Source organism: Argiope bruennichi, chromosome 3, assembly GCF_947563725.1.
Source record: "Argiope bruennichi chromosome 3, qqArgBrue1.1, whole genome shotgun sequence".
In the NCBI taxonomy this organism is placed as follows: Eukaryota; Metazoa; Arthropoda; class Arachnida; order Araneae; family Araneidae; genus Argiope; species Argiope bruennichi.
The window spans coordinates 129,745,620-129,762,242 of NC_079153.1; the positions used below are offsets into that span (position 1 = coordinate 129,745,620).

Genomic DNA, 16,623 nt, shown 5'->3' on the forward strand with positions numbered 1-16,623 from the left:
ATTCAAATGAAATATATGAATATGAATTTTTTCAAAGAAAATTTTTTTAGGAAGTGTGATGAAAAAATTTATAATAATTATTATCAACAACGATTTAAAGATTATTAGAGTTGTAAACTAATTTTTGTAATGATGAAAATTTGATTTATATATATATATATTTTTTTTTGTACATTTGTGGTTATGCAAAGAATTTTTAAGGATAAATTTATCAGTTATTATTAATTTCAATTTTTTAAGATAAATATTTCATAGGTTATATATATATATATAATATTTATAATCTGAGAGTTAACTGCATTACTACGAATATATTAATTATTTCATGTGCAAAATATAATAGAAATTATCTTAGAAGAAAGTAAACAGAAGTAGTTTTGAATTTTTTTATCAATTTGCAGTTATTAATGTTGATAGATAAGCAATTTTTTTAAAAAAGTTCTCTTTATACCATTTTGAGAATTTTAATGTATCTGATTTCATATTTATTGTAGACTTCTAAGAAACCTGCTGTTGGAACAACAGAACTAACAACAAGTTTTGGTTGGGATAGCAGTGAAGGTAAGTCAGTTTTTTATTACTTTTTAAAAAAATCTAAATAAGGGTGGGGAGAGCAAAAATTTTTAAGATGTTTAAAAATATTTAACATTTTTTTTTTAAATTTTAGATTAATTGTATTGGTATTACTCCATTTTAGACCTATTTTGCTAGTATTCTCATTAATGAAATTTTTGCAAAGTAATATAACATATTTTCTCTTGTAGCCTGGCAGCAGCATGATGTTCAAGAACTTTGCCGAGTCATGTTTGATGCCCTAGAACAAAAATTTAAAAATACTGAACAGTCTGACTTGATTAGCACATTATATGAAGGAAAATTAAAAGATTATGTCAAATGTTTGGAGGTAATTATTTTGTCCTAACAAGCTTTTTTTTTTCTTCTTCTCTTTTTCTCCCTTTGTTGATTTGGAAAAATTTCAAATCTATGTCTTATCTAACTATCCAATATCACAGTTTGTTATTAAGATTTTGAATGAATAATGTCCTTTTTCTTGGTACTATACTTAAAAAATTGTTGTGGTAACATTGAGTGCTCTTTATAAATCATACTTGGTCTGTATATTCTTTATTCTGCTTGAAACTGTATTAAGAAACAAAAATTAAAGCATTAAAATCTTTTGTAATATGAAAATTTAAATAAAATATTTGGAATTTCTCACCCCTCTTTTTAATTATTATTTGACATTTATATTTAAGGCATTGTGGCTCATTCAGATTTTGATCATATCTTAAGATGTATGAAAGGAAATAGGAATTTGATATAACAGTTATACTGCTCACTATATATATATATATATATATATATAATGTAGTATAATATAATATAATATAAAGTGAGCAGAAATTTAAAAATCTTGTTAATTTCTTAAGAATACTAAAATTATATAATTAGGTCCTACTTAACATGGAGTATTGATTCCATCAAGTTTATCACAGTACAGAAATTATCAGTTATCAACACAGAATTTATCAGTTTTTTACATTCACTTTCTTGAAAATAAAATTAAGCAGAAAAATTATTTTGTGATTTTGTGTGTGTGTGTGTGTATGTATGAAGAAATTCATATAATATCATTTGTCTTCTGTTTAATTAGCAGATGTTTGTCTATTATAAGACATGATATCCACAATATTTTTTCCAAATTCAATTCAGTTTCTTTTGCTCTTCTGCTTCAGAAATGCTAATTTTGGCAACTTCATATGTTTGTTCACTACTAATGTTTTAAGGCCATCATTGGAAAGACTCATCAATTGCAACATGTAATAATTTTTCAGTATTATCTGACCATGTTTCTTTAGTTAGTTTGACAATTTTATCGACATTAACAATACATTTTCTACTATACCAATGCCTAATCTCTATTACTGAAAATAAGCTTGAAAATTTGATATTATACCTTTCTCTGTTGGTTGGATTAACAAAATAATTATGTTTAGGGTAGGAAGACCACTTGTAGAATTTAAATAGGTAGAGAAATACATTGGAGCTGGAGAAATACATTGGATAGCATTGAGCATAATTTATCAAATGTAAAGCTTTCGATTTTAGTTTTTGGGCTAGTAGTAATAGATGGGCAAAAAAAAAAAAAAAAAATTAGTAAACTATTCTTAAAAGTATTTATAGTGATTCTCTTTTTTTATTTGACTTTCAAACTATTGATGAAGTGGGTTCTGAAATTCTCTTTGATGCATGTTCAGTTTTGCGACAAACAATTTTTAATTTAAAATTTTCATTATTATTATCTTTAGCAAAAAAAAGAAATGAAATGATTTGTAGGAATTTTAAATCTTAGTGGTTACTTTTCTTCCCAGAATAAGAATGTGTATTTTAGTAATTTTTCACAAATAAAGGCTTGTTTCATTATTATTCAAATCTATTTTAAGTTCCTCATTTTATTGCTGGAAATGCAGTTGCTGCTTTTATATCTTTAACAAATGCTTTTTTGAGGAATCTATATGTCATGAAGATTATTTCTGCTTTTTAAATTGGTAGAAACACTCTTAATTAGCTATAAAATTTTGATCTTTTTTTATTTTGAATATGATAAAAAAAAATTCACCTTTTTTATTCTGAATATGATCAAAAATTATTTCTTATTTTTCCATTATAATTACTTGTTTTAATGATTTATTATAGATTGACTGTTATTTTGAATTAAAATTAGCTCATTACTTCAATTAACATTGAGTGATGAATTTAGTTCATTTTCTCTCAAATTTACATAGTGTGGTTATGAAAGTGCTCGAGAAGACACATTCCTTGATGTTCCTCTTGTGGTGCGACCATTTGGTTCTAGTCAATCCTATTCAAGTGTGGTAAGTTATCCTTGTAGATAGGTATTTCTACGTTGCTTTAAATTAATTAAAAATAAATATCAGTTTTCTCTATTTGATGTTTTAGTTTAAAGAAAGGCCCAATAAGATAAATATGTTTAAGTTTTGCATTACAAATTATGGGTAAAAAAAATATAAATTATGCTTAGGATTCTTTTTTGTTATCTTTATTTGTTAAATTCTACTTCATAATTTTTTTTAAAAAATTCAACAAATTATTATTGTTGAAGTCTTCATATTTCATTTCTAAAATTATAGCAAACAAGATGTAATGATGTAATTAAATTGATAATTGATTAATTTTTTAATACATTTTTCAGAAAATTTCTAGCACTAGAATGCTTAAATAGTTGAAAACAATTATATAACCATTTATTTAATGCATAAAAACCAAATTTATCTTTAAATTATCCAATTTCTAAATTATTTACTAGTCATATTTAAATCTTTAATAATTAGTTATCTAATGGGGCTCTTTACAATTACTAAGACATATTGACATTTTTTATTTATATTTTTTAATGAAATTTTTTGTTATTGAATTATTACTGAACATTGCTCTTAATTATTTATATCAAATTGTTAAAAATTTATTATATTTTCTATTTAATATGGTATAACATGATTGTATACACTTTAAATATTATCAAAATACATTTGTAGGTTTTTTTTTTTTCCCCGTTGCTAATAATGTGTTTATATGTAAATATGGTAATGCATTTTTTGTTCATTTTTTTAATATTTTGACTTTTTATTTGGCAGAGTATATATATCATTCTAAATTTTTCTTTCATTAGCAAGAAGCTTTACAGGCATTTGTTACTCCTGAGACTTTGCAAGGCTCAAATCAGTATTTTTGTGAACGGTGCAATAAAAAGTGTGATGCACATAAAGGATTAAAGTTCACAAAGTTTCCCTACCTCTTGACTCTGCAATTAAAGAGATTTGATTTTGATCCTGTCATGCACAGAATAAAGCTTAATGATAGGTAAATGAAGTGCCAATGAAATGTTATGCTATCTTACTATTTTTATGTTAGAAAGAATAAAAAAATTGTTATTTTTTAATTTAAGCTGAGAATTTTATGTTGTGAAATAACATCTGATGTATGTTATGTATTAATTGTGCAGTTTTGAGTTAGGTCTACAAATTATCGGAAAATTTATTTTTCTGATCATTATGTGTCAATAAATACATATTTGTTTATTACAAATATTAATAAATAATATGCGAGTGAAGAATGTTATTTAATAAGCCAGTGTACACAATATATAAAAGAAATTAAAATTGTTATAGTGCATGAATAAAAAATTTTTGCAATATTAATAATGATGCATAAATATAGTAATTAATTTATATATATTAATTATTAAATTTTCATTATTTGCTAAAATTGCTTTTTTATGTTAAATTTTTTCAACTGATTGTTACTATCATAATAGAAATGTTTATGAAATATACACTTAGCATATTATATAACCAATTGCTTTATGACTGATAATGAGTAAATAGAATGGGAACCAAGGGAAATAGTTAGTGCATTTTAGTAAAAGAGGGAAAACGAAAAAAAGAAATACTTATTTTCTAAATCCACCTCATATTTAAAGTTTGCAGACTGTAAAGAATTAATAGTAATAATAATATTACTAATTAGAATCCTGTTTTAAGAAAGGAAAAATTACTGCTTTTTAAAAATCATTGATACATTTTTTCCATATAATATTTATTATTAATTTTTTGCATTTATCCAATCTCAAAAATAATTCTTATTCAAAAATTAAATCTCTTACAGAGTAACCTTCCCTGAAATTTTAAATCTGAATGATTTTATTAAATCAGAAAAAATGGTAAGTTTTTAAAATGCCACTTTTATTTTTTTTTATTTTAAAAAATTCTTTATAATCGCTATACACAATACTCTATTTACATGTTCTTAAATCTTAATATAAGAATGCAAATTCTTTTTGTTTTCTATTATTTCAGGATTCTTCAGGAGATAGTGACTCTGCTGTTGTTGATGAAGAAGGAGATTGTTCTCCTAAAACAGCTTGTGCTGCTTCATCTGTTAGTGAAGATGATTTAGCAGATGATGATGAGGGCATTGATGTAGATTCTCAAGGACCTTCTTCTGAGCAATTTGATGAGTTGTGTATTAATGAAAAGAATTTGAAGAGATCAATGGAAAAAGTGTGTTTAGTTTGATATAATAAATATCTGGCTATTTTTTTTTTTTATCAGTAGTAATATTTTGAAAGTTACTCAGTAAAAAAAAAAAAAGACCATAAAGGAAAAATCTAATTTTAACTATCATAATGAAATAAAATACCCTTCCTTCCTAAATAAAAGAAATGTAAAGCATATCTAAAAAACACGACTACATAATAGATTTTTTAATTATTCATTGGACATACAGGTTAACTTATCAATGTTGCATAAGTACAGAATTTTTAGAATTATAAATGACTTATTTAAAAAAAAAAAATGCAAAATTTAACTGTACTATTTCTTGATTCAAAATTTTTAATTTGCTCAATATAACTAGCTATTTGGTTTAATTTTTTTAAAACAATATTATCTGATAAATCGTTACCGTAAGCATTTAACATTTGTACCCTTTGTAAGTGATGTGTAGGGTCCAGAAATCCTTGATCTATTTTATATTTCTTTGAAAACTAATTACTTGCAATGTGCTATCAATTTCATTGCTGTTTTTTTTCTGTAACTTGAATTTAATTCCTGTATTATGATTATTGTTCTGTAACTTGAATTTAATTCCTGTATTATGATTATTGTATAAGTGATTAAAGCTGATGTCAATTTTTTTTTTCAGAATATTTATCCCTTATTATTATTATTAATTAGATTTATTAATTCACGTGTTTGATATTGAGCTTATGAAATTCCTTATAAGTATTATTATTATTATTATTATTATTTTGCAATTTCTTTTTAGGGTCCATATGTCTATGAACTTTTTTCTATAATGGTGCATTCTGGTAGTGCGAATGGAGGCCATTATTATGCCTATATTAAGTAAGAAACATATATATATTCTCTAATTTATTTTTATTCAGCCCATATTAGAAAATGTATGTGTATGAATTCATTTAATCAATAGAAATTTAAACTTAAATATACGTTTATGTATTATTAAAAATTTATGAGTATACAGTAGTATTAAACTGGACAATTATTTAATGTTAATCAGATTTCAAACTTTAAAAAAAAGCAAAAAAAGGTTTTAATTACTTTAGAGTTTTTTTTTTTTGGTCAAATAATTGTAAAAGATTTTTAATGTCAGATATATTTTTCCCTTTTTGAAAAATTTGAATTTTTTCCTTTGGCGAGAGGATGTTGTGTATGATTTATTAAATCAAATTCACTGAAGAATTTATAATTAAAATAATAATGTTTAATTAAGATCACAAAGAAAGTGATATTTAGTATAACATAATGAAATGCATGTGATGTATATGCAGTTAAAATTGATTTAATATCCAGCTGTTAACTTGTGCATCTGAATTTTTTTCAGTATGAATAAATTTCAGGTAATTTCAAAAATGTGCTACTATAGCTTAGTTACAGTTACTTTTTTTGTCATAAATGGTATGCATTCTAGTTTTTATTAATATTTAGAAAGTGTAGAGGTAAAAAATATAGTTCAGAGGATTTATATAAATTTTTTTTCTGTTTCTAGGTCATTCAGGGATGGTGAATGGTATTGCTTTAATGATGCACAAGTAACAAGGGTATGGTTTTAAGTGTTCATTTTTTAAAACCAGTTAATTAAATTTATATTGTTATAGATTATTAGAATATTTAACTATTATTTCATTAACTAAATTTGTATTACTTGCAATGCTATATAATTAAATTATTGTTTTAGATAACATATGATGACATCCAGAAAACCTATGGTGGAGGTCCAACAAGGGCCTATTATTCTAGTGCCTATTCAAGGTATGTATAGGAGTATTTCAGTTAATATATATATTTTTAGTGATGTTTCTTTCCATAATTTTTTTTAATTTATGTGTTTAATTATTAAGAAAATCATATTTTAAGTTCACATTCGTAGTATAAAAATTGTAAATTTACTTTGAATGAAAGAAAAACAAATTATTTGATTGCCTGATTACCAGAAGCAAAAGGATTTTAATATTAAAATTATTCTTGAATTAAAAAGATTAAATTATTGAATTGCATATCTGGGATTGGACTGATAAAAATGTAAAAGCTTTTCAGGAAATTTATTAAATTCCAATACTATTATTAATTAAATTATGAATTGCAGAGAGAGGCTTAACAATGATTTTAAGAAATTTAATGTGATGTGTAATCCCCCCCTCCCAAACACACACACACACACACATACACAATGTTATGGGGCCAGTTAGTGTTCAGATAATAAATATATGTTTTTTTCTTTCAAATTTCATATATAAGGCTCATCAAATTTCTGTATTTAATAGTAAGAGAATTGTTTATTGATTGAAATAATTGCACTTTTTCTTTGTGCAATTCTGTATTTTGAATTAAAACTTAATTTTTGTTTTTGGCATTTACAATTCAGTAACCGGTTATCAATTCAACAAGATATAGTTTCCAATTTATTAAAATATTCTATCAACTGATGAATGCTGTGCTGATTTTATTTTGCAACCGTTTTTGGAGAGTAAAACAGTTATTTATAAAATTTATATGTTATCAATTTGATGGTATGCCTGACATCAGAGTATAAATGTAACTAACTTGTGGAACAGGAAATTTGATAAATATTTTATTGATTTAAAGTAGAGTCATTGAATGGTCCTACTGATTCTCAAGTTCGAATTTCTAATTGTATTTATTTATTTTTTAGTTCCACTAATGCTTATATGCTGATGTATCGACAAATTGATAAGCAGAAGAATGCAGGTTTGTATTTTATTGCTTATTGGAATTTTTTCCCTCTGTATTTTTAATTTTACAACTATGTCATAATTTTTATTTTATTAAACAGTTTTTTTTATTTTAATGTATAGTGTGAAATGAAATATAAATATTACTGATTGCTTACTCTGAATATTTTTTTAATTTTATTTTTGGAAATGTGTTTGTTTTTGCCTACTTGCAAATTGATTGTATCAAATTAGGTAGGCTTTAATTCTATGTAGTTTTTCTCTCTTTTTTTAAAAATAAAATAATGAGTGTGTTTAGCATACTATGTGATTTTGAAAATTTTGCTCATCATTCGTTTTATTCATGAATTATTGACTCTAAAATCCCATACCAACTAAAAACTTCAAAACTTGTAGATTGCATGATGCAAAATTAAATACAGTATATGTTTAATATATTTTGAATAAAATTCATAATTTAGCCATTTAAACAAAATGATTTTATGCATATAAGAAGGAGATTAAATTTTCGATTATATTGTGAAGTATTAGAGAATAATTTTTACTACACTTTGCCAGAATTCCATTTAATTTAGTTGTTTTTATCAGTTAATTTGAAATAATTTAAGTATCAAAACTCATGTGCAATTAAATCATGTTCTAGTTTATTTCATATATCTTTTGTGGTTTTGTAACCATTGTAATTATTAAATTAAATATGATTCCATGTTATTTCAGTCTGATTCCTATGTCCATTAACTTTAAGTGCCCATTCCTTCTCTGTTGTTTTCGGGGTTGGGAGGGACTAAAACATGCAATTTCTTTTGTTCAGCATAATTAAGAATCTTATGAATATTTTTTAACCAATATTATTTAAACATGGAATCATTAAATTGGAAGAATCAGGATAAATTGTAATTAAACTATTATAATTTAGAATTTTTTTTTTTTAATCTTTTCTTGCTGAAATATCATCATCTTGCATGCGATTTCTCTGATTAGTATGTAAGATTATTAATCTTAAAACATTTTGCAACATTTTTACAATTTTAGAGAAATAAATATAGAACATTTATAAGAATGTTGTTGGCAAAACTTGATTAGGTTTTGCTTTTAGTTTATAAATTATTGATCATAAATTATTGTTGAATTTGGCTATATTATAAAAAAATACTCATTTCTTAGATTGCATGACTGAAGAAGAATTCCCTGAGCATATTAAGGCAATTCTCCAATGTATGCAAGACCAAGAAGAACGCGACAGAATACAAAGAGAATTAGATCGTTGTATGTGCAAGGTTAGTGCAAGTGTTTGATTTCTGTTGTTTTCTTTTAAAAAATGGGGATATTGTGGGAATAAACCATCTATGAGTAAAAATTAATTAGGAAATTATGAATTTCTTTACATTTTTTTAAATGCTGGATTGTAAACATAGGTCAATGAGCTGATGTGTGCAGTTTTTATATTTATGCTGATTCCTGTAAGATTAATGCAAATATTTTCTTTCAGCATTTTTTTAAAGTTTTTTTATCTAATTAGTGATTTAATGTTTAACATGATTTTATTGTTTAGTTTTGAATTAATTGTTTGTAAACATTATGGACGAAAAGATCCCATTGCAAAGAAACAAAGCTAATGTAAATAATAAAGCTAATAAATAATAAAGATGTAAATAAATAATTAATATAAAAATATTACTATTTATTTACATTTAAAAATATACTATGAAATAAATTTTATTTAAGCACTATTACACATGAAATCTTTTACTACAAATTTCATGAGCTAATCTGTTACAATCAGATCTCAGATATTGTTAATAGTATAACAGCCTGTGCAGACATTCACTTCTTATAGTATCTTTATAATAGTAGTAATTTATAATGGTTGTATTATTGTTTTTTTAATAATTGATTGGCATTTTAAATTTTTTTCAAACTTTTGTAAGGGAATAATACAAAATACATTTGTAGGGAATTAAAATATAATTGTTTTAAATTGTTGTGATAATGATGATTTGGTTAATATCAGAGATTGCTATTAATATTATATAGAATATAACATAATTAAACATAATTATGTCATTTTTTAGATAAAGCTGTTTTGTATGCATCCAACTCAAAAACGATTGATTGAAATGAAACTGAAAGTTCACAAGGACTGCACTCTTGCTGAAGCCACTGCTACAGCTCATTCTGTAAGAAATGTTTTATAGTGTATATTTCTCATTGTTACATCTTTTATTCTTTTCACAGTTTGTTATAAATTGTACTTTTATTTCCTTCAAACAGTGATAAGGTGGTTATAATTTATAGACATTTATATAAAATTCCTCTGGTGAGCAGCTTATAAAAATTTTTTATAATTTCAATAATTAAGTTTAAAAAATAGCAGAATAAAATTGATTGATTTTGCCATGTATTATTTTATTTGAAAAACAAAACAAAACATAGAAATTTTTTTTATGGGAGCACATTTAATTTTGGTAGAATAAATCAAAATATTATATGAAAATATGTATGTCCTGATTTTTACTATTGCAGTATCCAAGTCTTCATTGTTTTACATTCTCTGTAATTTAAAATGTAAAATTTACATTTAAAAATATTTAATACCATTACTTCAGGAAAACACTGACATCTTCAGCTGCAATTGCATTCTCTTTCTTCTTCATAGCTCCAGTTAGTATAAAATTCAAAAAGAAAAAAATCAAAATGTCCTTTTCTTTGTATTTTGAGACAGGTGGAATTTACTTTGTCATCCAACAGGATTTTTTAAAAATATGAATAGTTAGCCTTATAGAGGATTGTGTAAAATTTGCAGAGATCCATTGCAATATCTTATTTTAAATATAATATCAATAAATATATAACATTTACTAATAATTTCTTCACTTTTTTTTTTTTTTTTTTAAGATTATGGGTCTTGAAGGGCTTATTCCACTCGATTGCTGCCGTCTTGTCAAGTACGATGACTTTCACGACTCTCTGGAATGTTCTTTTGAAGGTTGTGATGATGAACCAATGGGAGAATTACTTGGCGGAGTGAAAAGTAGTTATAAATTTGAACTTTTCCTTGAAATAAAAAAGCCACATGAAAAGTTTCAAGAATATAAACCAGGAGGTAGTTATAAATATTTTTCTATTCTGTTGCTCATCTGTTTAAATTTGAAAAAATATTTGAGAGTATATATGTTTTTTTTCCCTTTTTCTAACCCCCTTTTTTCTTTTAACTGCTGTTTATTATAAAAAAATATGTGGATATTCCTATTGTTATAAATTATTGCGTATTTGAAAAATTGTTAGAACATGTGGTGTTATTGATATAGTTTTTTAAAAATAGTATTTACATTTTTTCCCCTATGGTATGATTAAAATGTAGCTTTTGATATATTTTACTTGCTACAAATACAAGAAATCTATATGGTTGCACTATCATAACACCCCTAAAATAAAAATTTATCAGCAAAAATAGTATATATTGAATAATGATAAAAATGATAATATATAAATGAATTAATATTATTATTATCTTTTTATAAATAAGTATTCTAGAGAATGTATTTGCTGAACTTAGGCATAACTGATTAAAAATTTTTTGTTTTATTTTATTGAAATTTTGTCCTTTATAATAATTTCAATTAATATGTGTAGTAAAGGGGTTAAAAATTATAATCTTTCAATAATTTAAGAAAGACAAAAAAAAAAAACCCTTTTATGATATACCTGTAATCAGATAATTGTGTTTAAAATTATAAGTTTCTTTTGAGACTATTGGAATGATATAATAATCAAAATATGCAAAATAATAATAATAATAATATTTACAAATTTTCATTTTTTTCTTCACGTCTCAATTTATTTGACTTTTTGTTAGAAGAAAATTTCATGCATCTAAATCTAATGAGGCATCTAATTGTGCTGCTATTTAAAACTAATAAAAGAACAAATATATATAAATTATGGTTAATATTCTACTATAAAATTTATTATACTATATATATATATAATATTGCTATGTATTTTAATTATTTAATTTTAATATAAATTAAAATTCTGAGAATAAATGCATTTGCAGTTTAGAAAAGGGACGTTTATAGGGTATATTTGCCAACTTTGTATAGGGTAGAGTATATTTGAACACCAAGCTTGTTAGGTAGCAGTACAAAAGAAAAATAATATTGCCCCTCCTTTTTTCCCACTTTTTTTTTTTAAACCAAATATGATAAGTATGGTGAAAATATAATACTCATCCTAGAGCTTAATACCTTCTTAGAGATATCATTTCAGTTGCTTCCTTTGTTCAAATTCCTTTCCCCCCCCCCTTATCTTCCTTCTTTTTTTTTTATTTCATGTTGTTTCATTAACATTCTCTTGTTATTATAGTTAGCCTTACATTAAATCAATAAATGCATCTGTTTTCTTTTTCGTTGATATATTTCACTAATATAATAAAATAATAAGTAATTTTAATGTATATATTTTAAATTTTTGTATAATTAATTTTGAGGTTTGAACTTGAAGTGATTGTAACTGAAATCCTTCATTTTTTTTTTTCTTATTTAAACTAATAATTAAGATAAAGAAAATAAATAAAGGTTAAATCATCTTTCAAATCTGGGTATTTCCTTTTATCATTTGTTTTAACACTTGAATGTAAATGCAAAAACTGAAATCTAATCTGGTGCAGATTGCTGTATACAACTGAATTGGGATGACATTTTGATAATCAAAGATATCTTGTAATCTTTCATGCCTGATTTCAGTTTTGTTAATATTGAGAAGGAGGAAGTTTTGAGTAGAAACTGATGACAGCTTATTAGTTGACTTGTGCTTCTTATATAATGAATTTCTTATTTATTTTTGAAACCTAAATATACTTCTAAATGTTAGATATGGGTTTGATATCAATAAATGAAGCTCAAATGAATTTCATTTTATTTAAGTGTGACTGGGCATTTTCTATAATTCATGATTTCAATTTTGTGGCTAGTTAATTAAGGAGGCATAATTAGAAACTGATAGATTTGTCATATAATTACAGTTATAGCAAATGCGCTGTTGTTAAATTTACTATTGTTTATAGTTTGGTGCATATGTTATACCTGTAAATGTAGAAAGAAATTGTAGGATTAGGACTCAATTGCAGGATTTTAACCTTCCATTAATCATGACTTTTATCCTCATATTATCCCAATTTTTCAAACTTTTATTGTTATAGTTAAATTTCTAACATGCATTTATTTTTGAACATATTATTTTTCTTTCTCAATGTTGTAAAAACATCCTAAATATTTTTGTAAATGATCCTTTATCTCTAAGATTGTACTTTTTAGAGACCATTATGAAAAATGTACAAATATTAGTCAAGCTTATCCTATGCATTCATTTATAATTTCTGGAAATTACACTGAGCATGCCAATTTCAGTTTTTACTAAAAGAATACAATATATACAAACATACAGCTTAACTTATTTACATTATAGTGACTTGACATTTTAATTAAAAAATAATAAAAAGAAAATAAAATTTGTGATTTTAGATGCAATTATTTGAGGAACGAGAGTTAGGATTTCTGACCATTAGATATGAGTGTCAGAAGCAAAAATTTCTTTAATTCTTATTCTCCAAAAGTCTGTTAAGATAGTTAAAAGGCTGCAAAATACCTCTATCAATTGATTTCAAGGAGAAACTAAAAACAATTCAAATGATCCGTGATTGTAAGACAAAATCCCTTGTCTAATGGAGATGTAATTATTCGCTATTGCTTATATTAAGATATAAGGTGGTTATAGTAACATATCATTATAACTAATATATATATATATATATATATAGGTTGCTAATGCATTTTAATGACTTGAAAAAGGAACAGTCATTGACTCTTTGCTACAATTTGTATCTTAAAAAGGCTTTGATTTCACTAAGCTATTGTTCCTGACATTGTCTGTATGAAATATACTTCTACAAATGGCTAATTCAATTTTTTGCACAGTTGCTGGTAAAATGATAGTAATGGCTAAAAAATAAAAACAATTACTTATATGGTAAAAAGATATGAAGTATATATATTATTATTATGCTCCTTTCTACAGAATTTCAATGTACAATTTGGAAATGTGTAAATTTCTCATTCTTTTCATCCAATCAGTGTTAAGTATTCAAACAATTAAATTATTTCTACCTTTTCTTTTAGAATTTACTAACACTAGAGTAGTAAATGTACTTTCATATGATAAAAATCAAGTAACTTGCACTAATTCAGATATGAAACCATAGTGTTATTACTGATTTTAGGGTTTAGAAATTCCTTTTGCTGTTGATATAATTCTTTATCTTTTATTTTATCTTTTCTTGGTGGTGTATTTCTATTTCTTGCATTAAAAGTTTAATCAAATTGTGATTTTCTTATTAATTGTTAAATTTTATCTAATTTATATATATGAATATTTTCTATTTACAATATCATATTTATGTTTGTTAGCTGTATTAGAATAGGTAATCTAAATTATATTGTTATTTTTTGCATTATATATAGGTTAGATTTGCTTAAATTATATCATAGATTACTTTTTAGTGGTTTTTGTCTGTTTAAAAATAATCAAATTCTTAAGGCTTAATGGAACACAGTAAGCAATTGAAAATCCACATTAAATTTTTACACTTTATTATTCTTGTAAATACAGTCTGCATGTACAGTCTGTTACACTTTACCATATTTTAAATAGATGACATGTACACTCTTGTATTTATTCTGTACATCAGTTGTATGAATTGGCTTCATTAGTGTTTTTAGTGATTGAAATGACAAAAGCCTTAAAAAAATAATTGAAAATTAATTTTATAAAACAAACTTTAAATCTATTTTCTGTTTTTTTAAAGATTTAGATGACCTGATGTTTAACATATTTATTATAAATTGCATATGAATTATAAGGTTTTTTTTTGTTCATTCTGAAATGAGAATCATAATTTCCTTGCACTGTTACAATATACTACTAATAACAATAAATTAATAAAATGATTAATATTACTTAAAATAATAATTTTTCATAAAGTTAGCATAACATTTCTGTATTTATTTTGAGCTGAGTTATAGTCTTTGTATTTTCTGTAGGCAGTCCAAGGTCTCATTTTCTACCTCGTTATTGGTTGTCTGGTACCAGTAATACGGTTGAAAATGTAACCTTGAACCACCTACAGAAAATACACGGACTATAGTGTATAGCTTTCTTAAATGTGCTGTAGATCATTATGGATGTTAATTTACGATTTATATACTTAATATTTGAATTTGATATTATTCCTAAAATTCCTAATGGGTGATATCAACAATATTCTGCTAGTTTTCTAAGAATAATTTTATATTCAATTGGTAAAGTAACTTTTTGAAAATAAAAATTTTAGGATATACCATCAAAGCCCATGTTGTAGATCTTGAAAAAGAAGAAGTTGCCATACATCCTTTGACAATCAGAAGTCATCCGTCCAATACTGTCCAAGAATTAGAAGCACAAATTGCTCAGGTATTTAGTTTATATTATTACATTTAGTACTACCTGCTTTGATGTAAAAATTCTTTAGAATTTATACTTAGTGAGAATTTTTTCAGAATTTGATAATTATATTATAATTGAATTTTTAAACTTTTCACTAACATCATTTGTTGCTTACATATTAAAACAGAAACTTTCTCATTACAAAATATGCATGTGTCAACTGAGACTGTTTTTTTTTAAAAATTATTATTAATTATAAAATTAACATCAGTTGTCAACATAAACAATAAATCTGCAGTACTCCATTTTTTTTTAAAAGAAAGACAATTAAAAATCTGTAGTAGAAATGTGATACATGGTGGGTGGGTATTTTTTTCATTTGTTAAAAAAATATTTTTAATTTTAATTAACTTCTAGATTAAATCTCAGCTCATACCAATAATTATAGCTGGTATCGGTTTTACATATGATGTTCAGAAACACTCTGGTAAATTTCATAACACTTTTGGATTCTCATATAGAATGCATGAGCCGTCCAGCATGTTCTATAACAGGCATTATATTTCTAACTCAAGAGGTTTTCTTACTAAGATTTTTTTTTTTCATTGAATGCACAACTCGAGTATTTCATGCTTTTCAATAAACAGATTTTTTTTTTTTTTTTTTACTGGATAATGTCACATCTAACAAATACAATCAAGTCAAAGGTAAATGTATGCATGCTAGATAAAACAGTAAATGGTTTTAGAATTATGGAAAAGAAAATTAAACAGGGTTAGATGTAATAATAAATTATTCATTAATTCTTGCTTCATTTGTCTTTGAATTCTTTTTTTTAAAGATTAAGTGCTGTTTCAATAGACTTTTTTAATGGTTTGGATAGCTTAAAGCCCCTTATATTTCCCCCTTTAATTAATATAATTCCTATCATAAAAGAATTTCAATTTATATGATAGATACTAAGAAAGTTTACAACCAAGTTTTAGTGCTTATTTTAATATATATATATGTGTGTGTGTGTGTGTGTGTGTGTGTGTGTGTGTGTGTGTGTGTGTAACTGAAGTACATATTATACAAGACTTTTATATTTTATTGAACTGTTATTTCTTTCCTTGTTACATTTTTTAACCTAGTTTCGTTTTTAACTTTAGGCCTTAGGTCTTGCAGCAGGTTCTAAGATAAGAATAGCTTATGAACCTTATGGTGGCAATCCTCCATTTATACTTCTCGATGTACCACTTCACACCCTCAATAGTTATGGTTTCAAAAAAAGTACTAAGGTAGGTTTCACTACTTCTGTAAACTTTGTCTTTATTTTGTTCTGTGAAATATATAGTTGTACTGTAAGA

General features: G+C 24.6%; 1 protein-coding gene across 2 annotated transcripts in view; it reads left to right on the plus strand.

Moving 5' to 3' along the window:
* Positions 1 to 16,623, plus strand: part of LOC129962648 (ubiquitin carboxyl-terminal hydrolase 47-like) — a 60,795-nt gene that overhangs the window by 22,447 nt on the left and 21,725 nt on the right. For both annotated transcript variants that reach the window (XM_056076530.1, XM_056076531.1), the window contains exons 8-22: positions 495 to 561; positions 765 to 904; positions 2,787 to 2,876; positions 3,692 to 3,882; positions 4,687 to 4,741; positions 4,878 to 5,081; positions 5,848 to 5,927; positions 6,592 to 6,643; positions 6,781 to 6,854; positions 7,756 to 7,811; positions 8,960 to 9,072; positions 9,868 to 9,972; positions 10,691 to 10,898; positions 15,183 to 15,301; positions 16,426 to 16,554. In XM_056076530.1, coding sequence (XP_055932505.1) covers positions 495 to 561; positions 765 to 904; positions 2,787 to 2,876; positions 3,692 to 3,882; positions 4,687 to 4,741; positions 4,878 to 5,081; positions 5,848 to 5,927; positions 6,592 to 6,643; positions 6,781 to 6,854; positions 7,756 to 7,811; positions 8,960 to 9,072; positions 9,868 to 9,972; positions 10,691 to 10,898; positions 15,183 to 15,301; positions 16,426 to 16,554 — 1,683 coding nt within the window. The remainder of the gene's footprint in view (positions 1 to 494; positions 562 to 764; positions 905 to 2,786; positions 2,877 to 3,691; positions 3,883 to 4,686; positions 4,742 to 4,877; positions 5,082 to 5,847; positions 5,928 to 6,591; positions 6,644 to 6,780; positions 6,855 to 7,755; positions 7,812 to 8,959; positions 9,073 to 9,867; positions 9,973 to 10,690; positions 10,899 to 15,182; positions 15,302 to 16,425; positions 16,555 to 16,623) is intronic.